This window comes from Entelurus aequoreus, linkage group LG02 (genome assembly GCF_033978785.1).
Source record: "Entelurus aequoreus isolate RoL-2023_Sb linkage group LG02, RoL_Eaeq_v1.1, whole genome shotgun sequence".
In the NCBI taxonomy this organism is placed as follows: domain Eukaryota; kingdom Metazoa; phylum Chordata; class Actinopteri; order Syngnathiformes; family Syngnathidae; genus Entelurus; species Entelurus aequoreus.
Window position 1 is genome coordinate 11,204,052 of NC_084732.1, and position 12,500 is coordinate 11,216,551.

Here is a 12,500-nt window from a genome sequence, read left to right on the forward strand (position 1 = left end):
TTTTTTTTACGGGCATGACGGTGCGGCGCCATGTGGTGACATTGCTGGTTTTAAGAGTAGAGGAGCATGTTGGGCAGCGCACACACACAGAGTACTTACAAGCAGACACAGTGTGGAGACAGAAAAGGGAGAATGGACGCATTTTGGTGTAAAAAGTCAAGATAAAGGTGAAGTTATAACACTGAAACACCCTCAGGAAGAGCTGCTTTAACACATGGCTAACTAGCTAGCGGCTAACATCCATCCACAGTGTTTTAGCTACTTCTATATCACTAATCCTTGTCTCCATGGCGACAAATCAATTACTGTAGGACGAGGACTAGCTAAACATGCTTCACTACACACCGTAGGAGGATACAATAGCTCACCGCCGTCACAATGTAAACAAATGCCATGGGTGGATCTACACCTGACATCCACTGTAATGATACCAAGTACAGGAGTGTATCTAGTCGATACTACCATGGATACAACGATACTTTTTAGCATCACAAAATCTTTTTTCTTTGTATATTATGTTTATAAAGTCAGTAAATATGTCCCTGGACTCATGAGGACTTGGAATATGATCCTGTAACTACTTGGTATCACATCGATACCTAAATGTGTGGTATCATCCAAAACTAATGTCAAGTATCAAAGAAGAGAAGAATAAGTGATTATTACATTTGAACAGAAGTGTAGATAGAACATGTTAAAAGAGAAAGTAAGCAGATATTAACAGTAAATGAACAAGTAGATTATTAATACATTTTTTACAGTTTGTCCCTCATAATGTGTACAAAATAATAGGTGTATAAATGACACAATATGTTACTGCAGACTAATTAGGAGTCTTTGTTTGTTTACTTACTACTAAAAGACAAGTTGTCTAGTATGTTCACTATTTTATTTAAGGACTAAATGACAATAATAAACATATGTTTCATGTACACCAGGGGTCACCAACCTTTTTGAAACCAAGGGCTACTTCTTGGGTAGTGATTACTGCGAAGGGCTACCAGTTAGATACACACTTAAATAAATTGCCAGAAGTAGCCAATTTGCTCAATTTACCTTTAACTCTGTTATTATTAATAATTAATGATATTTATCTTTGTGGAAACACTGATCATCTTAATGATTTCTCACAATAAATATATATAGAAACAGATAAATATCAATATGCAACACTTTATTTTTATATTTTCTCTAAGTGCACATTTTTCAAATTGAACATTTTCAAATGATCACTTCTAAGACAGTCTTGTGAAATCACAATATCCCATTTTAACTAGCTAGCCACTAACATTTTTCAACAAATCATGAATTACTTTGCACCATGTTTGTACAAATAATAACTCATGTAAAATACAAAAGTAAACTCTCAAATTTTTAAATCATGTCACACTTTGAACTGGACACCAAATCTGTTATCTGTTTCTTTGTCAGTTAGTGGGAAGCCTGGCATTGCATGCTGTTAACTAGTGTGTTGTACTCTGGTGTGTAACTTGACACTGCAACTCTGAGTGAGTCTTGCAGATGTGCATCAGTGAGGCGTGTTCTGTGTTTGTTCTTGATGAAGTTCATGTCAGAAAAGGCTGATTCACAAAGATAAGATTTTTCCTCATTGTTTGCGGAACCTTCTTAATCTTTTGGACATATTTTCACAGCAATCTGGCCTTAAGCTTAATTATGATAAATGTAAAATGTTAAGGATCGGAAATCTAAAGGGAACGTCCTTTCGAATGGAATGCAAAGTGCCTGTTTTGTGGACCGATGGACCAGTTAACATACTTGGTGTTGTTGTCCCAGAAAATCTGGAAGATCTAGGCTCAGTAAATTATGATAATCGACTAAGAAAAATGGACAAAATTATGCAATTATGGAAAGGGAAATCCCTAACCTTGTATGGTAAAATGTCTATTGCCAACTCGTTAATTATTCCTCAATTTATTTATTTGTTTTTGTCATTACCAGCTCCATCACAAAACTTTTTTAAGATTTATGAGTGGAGGGTCTTCGATTTTGTCTGGAACGGAAAACCAGAAAAGATTAAAAGAAAGGTTTTGTACAAAGAGTATGAATATGGGGGCCGGAACTTCTCAACCTTGAAGCTATGTGTCTGTCTTTAAAAGCATCAATTGTTCCAAAGATGTATTTAAACATTGAGTGGTACACAAATGTCCTGTTGGACAAAAAACATGTACTGTATCAAAAGAAATTGTATCCTTTTTTACAAGTGATCCCCTCCCAGAGAGTCTGCTGGGAAACATGGCGGGGTTCATAAAGGAAACAATCCACTCATAGTGGTGTTTTCAATTTGATGTGCCAGAAAAAAGAGAGGATATTTTGCAGCAGTTAATATGGATGAACTCTAATATTGTAATAGATGGAAAGCCTTTCTTTTGGAAAAATATGTTTGAAAGAGGAATCATTTTTGTCAATGATATTATCAATGAGAATGGTAAAATGATGAAGTATGATGAATTTAGAGCTATGTATGGTGATGCTTGCTCAAGCTTTTCATTTGATCAACTAACTGGAGTCATTGGGAAAAGATGGAAACAAATAATACATTATGGAACTACTAAATTATTAGTTTGTAAACCTCTAATAAGAAATTCTAGTTGGCAAAAAGGAACTAAAATAAATAGAAAAATATATAATTTTTATTTAATAAAGAAATCTTTGAAGGCTGCCTCATACAACACAAATGGAAAATGGGAGGACTTTTTTGACTGCCCGTTGCCATGGGATGCCATATTCAAACTAATCTATAAAACCACTATCGATGTGCAAAATCGTTATTATCAAATTAAAATTATTTATAACTTCTTACCCACAGGGAAAATGTTAAAATGATGGAATATGACAGAGTCAGATGATTGCCGATTTTGTTGTCAGGAGCCTGAATCCACCCTGCATTTGTTTTGGTATTGTCATATTGTGTCTTTGTTTTGGGTGGAAGTTGAAAAAATGTGTTTAAGGATTGGTTTGTTTATGAAGCTTAATGTGGTTTCTGTTATTTTAGGAGAGTTCATTGACAATCATGATTTAGTCCATTTAATTATAGTACTCGGTAAAATGTTTATTTTTAAGGCCAAAAACAGATATTCACTTAGTATTACTTTCTTTAAAACATTTATTCAGTATTTTCTAACTTTAGAAAGTTACATGGTTGAAAATGATAAAGATGCCAAAAAACATTAAAAAAAAAGATGAGAAGTCCTCAAAGGCTTATTTTGAAAGTATAATTATGTTTATAGATTATATGATATCTGTTGTTGTGTTCCCTCATTTGAGTGACCTGGACATAATCTGGACTGTACATAAATGCTTATTTTGAAAATGTAATTTTGTTTATAAATTATATGCAATCTGTTGTGTTCCCTAATTTTTTTCTGTGTACATGAATGAAGGTGTGTGTTGCTGAGTCCTACTTGGACATTATCTGGACTGGGCCTGCTTTAAAAAACCCTTTAAACAAATCTAATTTCATTGACAACCTGGTCTGTTGAAGATAAGGCCCTTTTTTAAAAAATAAAATAAAATAAGATAAATAAATAAAAAACATTTTCTTGGATAAAAAAGAAAGTAAAACAATATAAAAATAATTACATAAAAAATAGTAATTAATGAAAATGTTAATGGATCAGCAGCCTATACAATCATGTGTGCTTCAGGGACTGTGTCCCTTGCAGATGTGTTGTCTATGTTGTGGGAACCACAAATAACCCCTTTTGTGTGAGTGGGTGTGGATGAGTGTGCATGGGGGGGATTGTTTGGGTTGATGCACTGATTGAAAGTGTATCTTGTGTTTTTTCTATGTAAAAAAAAAAAAAAAATAATAATTTTATTTTTTTTATTTTTATTTTATTTTTTTAGAACAGGCCCGCGGGCGACTCATCTGGTCCTTACGGGCGACCTGGTGCCCGCGGGCGACCTGGTGCCCGCGGGCACCGCGTTGGTGACCCCTGATGTACACTAACATTTGTTGTTAAATAAAGACAATAATTACATGTTTTGTGGTCCCCTTTATTTGGAAAAGTACCGAAACGTATCGAAATACCTTTTGGTACCGGAACCAAAAAATTGGTACCAGGATAACCCCAGTACAAATATCATTTAAAACTCACTGGACAGGTCATTAGGTACAAATAATAAAAAATAAATAATTGGAGATTTGGTTTCTTCCCCAAGAGTTGCACTCCTTCCCAAGATCAAGTCCATCACTGGTCCTGGCAGATGTTGAAAGGCTACAAGTCCATCACTGGTCCTGGCAAATGTTCCAAGGCTACAAGTCCATCACTGGTCCTGGCAGATGTTGAAAGGCTACAAGTCCATCACTGGTCCTGGCAGATGTTGAAAGGCTACAAGTCCATCACTGGTCCTGGCAGATGTTCCAAGGCTACAAGTCCATCACTGGTCCTGGCAGATGTTCCAAGGCTACAAGTCCATCACTGGTCCTGGCAAACGTTCCAAGGCTACAAGTCCATCACTGGTCCTGGCAAATGTTCCAAGGCTACAAGTCCATCACTGGTGCTGGCAAATGTTCCAAGGCTACAAGTCCATCACTGGTCCTGGCAGATGTTGAAAGGCTACAAGTCCATCACTGGTCCATCACAGATGTTCCTTCCCTGGACAACACAACCTGGCTCAGCCAGAAGTGGACATCATTTGCTAGCAAGAAACCCACCGAGACTTTTGCCCCCTTGGAAGCATTTCTGAAGGGGGAGAAGGAACTGTTCTGGAAACATGGCTTAAGGACAGCATGCCTGACTCGGCTTTCCAAATAGTTGGACAACAGGTTTTCCAGGGTGCCCGAAATCTCCGAGCGGTGAAATAATGCAAAGGTGGTCTTAAAGGATAGTGTACGAACTGTGGACTTTTAGGGAACTACTGCTATGAGGAGAGAGAACATTTGACCGTGTGTTGGTGACCAATTGTGTGCACCCGACCCGGTGCCAATGCTAACGCTAGTGATAGCGAGGCGCTGTGGGAGCGACATGACACCATCAGCTCTCTGCAAACTAAGCGCACAGAACAGACTTCAACCACGTAAAACTGATGGACAGTCTTCCTAGTTTCCACCATTCCTTTCAGTGCATCAGGTTGGCAGATGTTCAGAGAAGCAGCCACACGTGATGGATAAGTGGACCTGTACGTAGACACCTCATTAGTCCTGGCTTTCATCCCAAAGTGTGCTGATGATGTCTACACTACCAAGAAGAACCAAACCAGAACCCCTAGTTTGAATGCAGAGGTAAGAGCACTGCTGAAGGCTAGGAATGCCGCCTTCAGGACAGGCGAAGGCTCAGCACCCAGGGCAGCAAGAAGAGAGCTAGACGCGAGCATTACGACTGGACTAAAGTTCTAGGGACACCTCACCTCCAATGACCTTGGAATATGTAGAAAAAAGACATTAAGGGCGTCGGTAATTACAACACCAAAGGACCTCTGCATGCCAAATGTCTTCAACCGGTTCTACGCCTGCTTTGATGATCCCAGCAAAACAACCACAATGCCAGTCTCACACCTCCGCCTGTTGACACACCCTTCAAAGGAACCCCAACAGGAGGACCCTGCAAAGGATCAACCTGCAGGCGTGGACAACATTTCAGGGCACTTATGACTAAGGTGCTAATATGTCAGTTTGGACCCTCTCAGGTGCCCTTGCCCACCTGGAGAGCAGGAAATCCTATGTCTGCACTGTTTCTGGACTTTGCCTCCGACTTCAACACCATCATCCAACAGACCCTGGTAAAGAAGCTTCACATGCTAGGGCTGAGTCCCCCTCTGGAGAACTGGGTCCTGGACTTCATGATTAACAGACCACAGACTGTCAGAACCCACAACACTGTCTACTCCTTCGTCACTCTCAGCATTGGCATTGAGCCCCCCTCCCCTTTACTGCACTGCTAAACAGCCCAGCTGTCATACTGCGACCTTTTAGCGACACACCATCAATCATTTAAAGTTGACTTATAAAGCCCTTAATCACAAGTGCCTCACAGGGCTGAAATAAACACAACATCCTCGGCTCTGATCCCACATCCCATACCAGTAGTGAGACGCATCACAGACAACAATTAGTCAGGGTACGGAGAGGAGGTAGAACATCTGGTGCAAAAGCAACAACATTTGCATCTATGTAAACAAGATCAAGGAGGTGGTGGAGGACTTCAGGAAGGTCAGACACCCTCCTTATCCTCTGCACATCGGAGCAGCAAAAGTGGAAATGGTCTCCAGCTTCAGTCCCCTTAGAGTTCATCTCTCCAGAGACCTCACCTGGAGCCACGACACTTCCTGTCTGCTCGAGATGGCATCTCTACTTCCTCCGGAAGCTGCGGCGTGTTGGGCTCAGGGGCTCCATCCTTGGGAGCTTGTACAGATGTGTGGTGGAAGGAGAGCACCCTCAGCACCCCAACATGACGGTGTGGCGCAGCATCTGCATGGCTGAAGAGTGGAAGGCGCTGCAGAGGGCGGTGAAAACTGCTCACAAGATGGTGGGGAGCAGTCTTCTGACCAGATGCAGAAATAGGGTCTCTGCATCACCAAAGAACCCACCCACCCTGCACAATCTCTCTTTGACCCCCCACCGCCTCAGGCAGGAGCTTGTGGAGTAGGACCACAAGTCTGAGGAACAGCTTCTTCCGGGAAGCTGTTGGACTGCTGAACTCTGAATGATATTAAAAACTCACCGGGCACTTTTAGGCAGGAAACATTTGAACAAGTCATTCATCCTGTCCTATAAACTGAGGGACGCACAAACAAGAGGTGAGGGGGAGGAGTCTGAGTACCTGAGAGATGGGCTGGTTGACGAAGACCCAGCCTGTCAGGGGGTTGACCCTGAGGTACTCCGGCTGCTCGCTGGACATGGAGTACGTGATGGCGGCGTTGGTGCCAAAGTCGTCGTCATGGGCCGCCACTCGCAGGAAGCTGGTGCCGATCATCGTGTCCTCACGGAGGAAGTCTGTGGAGGAGGAGACCAGCTTTGAAAAGGTTTGAGTTCTCGGTGTTTGTCGGAGTGCGAATGAAAAGCTGCTCACACTCATAGCGGAGGTTCTCAAACTTGGGACTGTTGTCGTTCTGGTCCACGATGAGGATGTTGAGCTGACAAATGCCAATCAGCGGGTCGGTGGCTTGGTCGGTGGCCGTCACCGTCACCGCGTACTCCCGCTGGCGCTCGCGGTCAAACTTCCTGGCGGTGACGATTGTTCCTAGAGACCACATGAACACTTTGATGTTGTTTCTGGCGCCAAAGCAACCTTTGAACCGAGGAGCTGCTGAGCTCAAATGAAATCAATCTTGGCGGCGGATGAAAATATTGATTTATTGGTCGTGGATTTCTTGATTTCTGTTGTGGAGCTCAGCTGACCTCACTCGCCCGGCAGTTTGTCACGTTTGCCATAAAGATGCCACCTTTCTATCGGCCCGCCTGAGAGGTCTGAGGTCCAGACTACATCAGGTCTGAGGTCCAGACTACATCAGGTCTGAGGCCCAGACTTCATCAGGTCTGAGGCCCAGACTTCATCAGGACATTGTCCACATCAAAGATGCTACAAGCAATCCAAAGTAGGTGAATATATGCTAAGCTAAGCTACATCCTAACTTTGTGTTATCAATAACGAAACATATTCAACATAATTTTGCCATAAATTCAGTATTTTCAAACTTCAAAAATGGCAAAACCAACTAAAAACACCAATGATACATTAGCATTGGCCGCTACATGAGACACAACCAATCAGAGCGAGCTGTCAGTATCGTGGCCACTGATTGGCTGAGCCACAGGCAGCATTAATAACATTAGCATGCTAACATTTTTAGACAATTTTGAAGCCAAATGCCTGATAACTTGGTACTTGACACCTGCCAGCGGTTAGCATGCTAACGTTAGCATGCTAAGTTAGCATGCTAACGTTAGCATGCTAACTTTTTAAGCTAAAATGACATGTCTATGCGTCACAGACATATGAATGGGTACTTGACATATTCTAAGTGTTAGCATGTTAGCAACATTAGCATTTAAGTTTGTATTTTGCATTTCGGCCGTTTTTTGTGTAACGTTCTGATGTTCACTAAAGAATACAACACTGAGTGTCACTAAAGAATACAACAGTGAGTGTGAGTAGATAATACAAGAGTGTGTGTGAGTAGAGAATACAAGAGTGAGTGTGAGTAGATAATACAAGAGTGAGTGTGAGTAGATAATACAAGAGTGTGTGTGAGTAGAGAATACAAGAGTGAGTGTGAGTAGATAATACAAGAGTGTGTGTGAGTAGAGAATACAAGAGTGTGTGTGAGTAGAGAATACAAGAGTGAGTGTGAGTAGATAATACAAGAGTGAGTGTGAGTAGAGAATACAAGAGTGAGTGTGAGTAGAGAATACAAGAGGGAGTGTGAGTAGATAATACAAGAGTGAGTGTGAGTAGATAATACAAGAGTGAGTGTGAGTAGAGAATACAAGAGTGAGTGTGAGTAGATAATACAAGAGTGAGTGTGAGTAGATAATACAAGAGTGAGTGTGAGTAGATAATACTTGAGTGAGTGTGCACCTGTGTCAGGATGGATGCTGAAGGCGGGCACAGTGGATTCTTTGTGCATAAATCCATACGTGACTTTCCCATTGGATCCCTCGTCTGCATCCTGGGCATGAACCTGCAGCACCAAAGTTCCTGCTGGCTGGTTCTCCAGAACCCAGGTCTTCTTCTCACGGTACTGCTGACACTGCATCGGGGGGGGGGGGGGGGGGGGGGGGGGGGTCAGCTTCTTTCACTTTCACTTCACACATCTGGAGACCAACAGCCTGATTCACTCACACCCAAACACCACACCACGTGCTAAATAGCAGGTGCAATCTACAAACCCCGTTTCCATATGAGTTGGTAAATGGTGTTAGATGTAAATATAAACAGAATACAATGATTTGCAAATCATGTTCAAGCCATATTCAGTTGAATATGCTACAAAGACAACATATTTCATGTTCAAACTCATAAACTTTATTTTTTTTTGCAAATAATCATTAACTTTAGAATTTGATGGCAGCAACACGTGACAAAGATCTAGGTCGGGGGTGGGGGGGGGGAGTGGTTGGGGGAGGGGGCGTGGTTGGGGGCGTGGTTATTTACAGCTAGAATTCACCAACTCGAGTATTTCATATATATTTCATATATATATATATATATATATATATATATATATATATATATATATATATATATATATATATATATATATATATATATATATATATATATATATATATATATATATATATATATATATATGTATGAAATACTTGACTTTCAGTGAATTCTAGCTATATATATATATATATATATATATATATGTATATATATATATATATATATATATATATATATATATATATATATATATATATATATATATATATATATATATATATATATATATATTTTTATATATATATATATATATATATATATATATATATATATATATATATATATATATATAATTATTTTATTTACATAAAAGAAACACTTGAATTTCAGTGTTCCGGTGGCTATCCATTAGATGGCAGTATTGTCCTGTTTAACTTCTCCGTTCATGATGAGTATATCATTTCGGCCACCGTGTTCAATGGAGAAGTCTGTTCTACATATTTACAGGCAACATACACCTTCCCCTTCCAACTGTCCTGGATGAACTGAAATTCTTGTTTCCATTCGTTTTGGAACTTGCAAGCGTATTTCTTCATCTTGCTCGTCGACGGCGTCGCCATGTCTGTAACTTCCTCGTTCTTCTGCTTCGTCTCCTTGTTGTGTGCGCAGTTGTGCACTCTACTCTCTAAAAGCCCTACATGTTATGATGTCATTGGGAAGGCAAGCTGTTTATATTGTGGGAAAGCGGACGTGAGAACAGGCTGTCTCCACTCAGGTCCGCATTGAGCTGGAGGGGGCGTGGCCTCCAGCTCCAGCTGAATACCGGGAGTTTGTCGGGAGAAGATCTCTGCCGGGAGTTTGTCGGGAGAGGCGCTGAATACCGGGATTCTCCCGCTAAAGACGGCAGGGTTGGCAAGTACGACTATTAGTGTGTACAATCTTTATCATAGTGTGTACTATTAGTGTGTACAAACTATAAAATAGTGTGTACTATTAGTGTGTACAAACTATAAAATAGTGTCTACTGTTACTGTGTGCATTTTATGAAATAGTATATACTATTAGTGTGTGCAATCTATGAAATAGTGTGTACTATTACTTTGTGCAATCTATAAAATAGTGTGTACTATTAGTATGTACGATCTATAAAATAGTGTGTACTATTAGTGTGTTTAATCCATAAAATAGTGTGTACTATTAGTGTGTGCAATCTATAAAATTTTGTGTACTATTATTGTGTTTAATCTATGAAATAGTGTGTACTATTAGTGTGTGTAATCTACAAAATAGTGTGTACTATTAGTTCGTACAATCTATGAAATAGTGTGTACTATTAGTGTGTGCAATCTATAAAATATTGTGTAATATTATTTTGTTTAATCTATGAAATAGTGTGTACTATTAGTGTGTGCAATCTATAAAATATTGAGTACTAATATTGTGTTTAATCTATGAAATAGTGCGTACTATTAGTGTGTGTAATCTATTGAATAGTGTGTACTATTAGTGTATGCAATCTACACTATAGTGTGTACTATTAGTGTGTGTAATCCATAAAATAGTGTATACTATTAGCGTGTACAATCAATAAAATAATGTGCACTACTGGTTTGTGTAATCTACAAAATAGTTTGTACTATTAGTATGTGCAATCTAAACAAAAGTGTGTACTACTATTGTGTACAATCTATAAAATAGTGTGTACTATTAGTGTGTTATCTATAACATAGTGTGTACTATTAGCGTGTGCAATGTATAACATAGTGTGTACTATTAGTGTGGGGGGGGGGTGAGTGCAGAGCAGCAAGTGAATGCAGAGCAGCAGGTGAGTGCAGAGCAGCAGGTGAGTGCAGAGCAGCAAGTGAGTGCAGAGCAGCAAGTGGATGCAGAGCAGCAAGTGAGTGCAGAGCAGCAAGTGGATGCAGAGCAGCAAGTGAGTGCAGAGCAGCAAGTGAGTGCAGAGCAGCAAGTCAGTGCAGAGCAGCAAGTGGATGCAGAGCAGCAAGTGAGTGTGGAGCAGCAAGTGGATGCAGAGCAGCAAGTGGATGCAGAGCAGCAAATGAGTGCAGAGCAGCAAGTGAGTGCAGAGCAGCAAATGACTGCAGAGCAGCAGGTGAGTGCAGAGCAGCAGGTGAGTGCAGAGCAGCAAGTGACTGCAGAGCAGCAAGTGAGTGCAGAGCAGCAAGTGGATGCAGAGCAGCAAGTGGATGTAGAGCAGCAGGTGAGTGCAGAGCAGCAAGTGAGTGCAGAGCAGCAAGTGGATGCAGAGCAGCAAGTGAGTGCAGAGCAGCAAGTGGATGCAGAGCAGCAAGTGAGTGCAGAGCAGCAAGTGAGTGCAGAGCAGCAAGTCAGTGCAGAGCAGCAAGTGGATGCAGAGCAGCAAGTGAGTGTGGAGCAGCAAGTGGATGCAGAGCAGCAAGTGGATGCAGAGCAGCAAATGAGTGCAGAGCAGCAAGTGAGTGCAGAGCAGCAAATGACTGCAGAGCAGCAGGTGAGTGCAGAGCAGCAGGTGAGTGCAGAGCAGCAAGTGACTGCAGAGCAGCAAGTGAGTGCAGAGCAGCAAGTGGATGCAGAGCAGCAGGTGACTGCAGAGCAGCAGGTGAGTGCAGAGCAGCAAGTGAGTGCAGAGCAGCAAGTGGATGCAGAGCAGCAAGTGAGTGCAGAGCAGCAAGTGGATGCAGAGCAGCAAGTGAGTGCAGAGCAGCAAGTGAGTGCAGAGCAGCAAGTGGATGCAGAGCAGCAAGTGAGTGCAGAGCAGCAAGTGGATGCAGAGCAGCAAGTGAGTGCGGAGCAGCAAGTGGATGCAGAGCAGCAAGTGGATGCAGAGCAGCAAATGAGTGCAGAGCAGCAAGTGAGTGCAGAGCAGCAAGTGACTGCAGAGCGGCAGGTGAGTGCAGAGCAGCAAGTGAGTGCAGAGCAGCAAATGACTGCAGAGCAGCAGGTGAGTGCAGAGCAGCAGGTGAGTGCAGAGCAGCAAGTGACTGCAGAGCAGCAAGTGAGTGCAGAGCAGCAGGTGAGTGCAGAGCAGAAAGTGACTGCAGAGCAGCAGGTGAGTGCAGAGCAGCAGGTGAGTGCAGAGCAGCAGGTGAGTGCAGAGCAGCAAGTGACTGCAGAGCAGCAGGTGAGTGCAGAGCAGCAGGTGAGTGCAGAGCAGCACAACACGCTGAGAGCATCAGTCTATGAAACATGCTAAACTTCTCTCAGGCTGTTCCTGCTTTGCTTGTGAGAATTAATGAAGCTTGAAGCTTCTATTTGCTCTGCTAATTGGCAGCAGCCACGTGATTTATGTCCACCTCCTCTTGGGGACTAGCTTAGCACACAGGAGGAGTTATGTGGGTGGTCATGGCGATGAAGAGTTAGTGGCTA

At 41.8% G+C, this 12,500-nt stretch overlaps 1 protein-coding gene across 2 annotated transcripts in view; it reads right to left on the reverse strand.

The window, feature by feature from the left end:
* si:ch211-186j3.6 (neural-cadherin) overlaps nt 1–12,500 on the reverse strand; it is a 250,919-nt gene that overhangs the window by 138,154 nt on the left and 100,265 nt on the right. For both annotated transcript variants that reach the window (XM_062021330.1, XM_062021337.1), the window contains exons 9-11: nt 8,541–8,712; nt 7,032–7,202; nt 6,783–6,955 (exon numbers count right to left, since the gene is read on the reverse strand). In XM_062021330.1, coding sequence (XP_061877314.1) covers nt 6,783–6,955; nt 7,032–7,202; nt 8,541–8,712 — 516 coding nt within the window. The remainder of the gene's footprint in view (nt 1–6,782; nt 6,956–7,031; nt 7,203–8,540; nt 8,713–12,500) is intronic.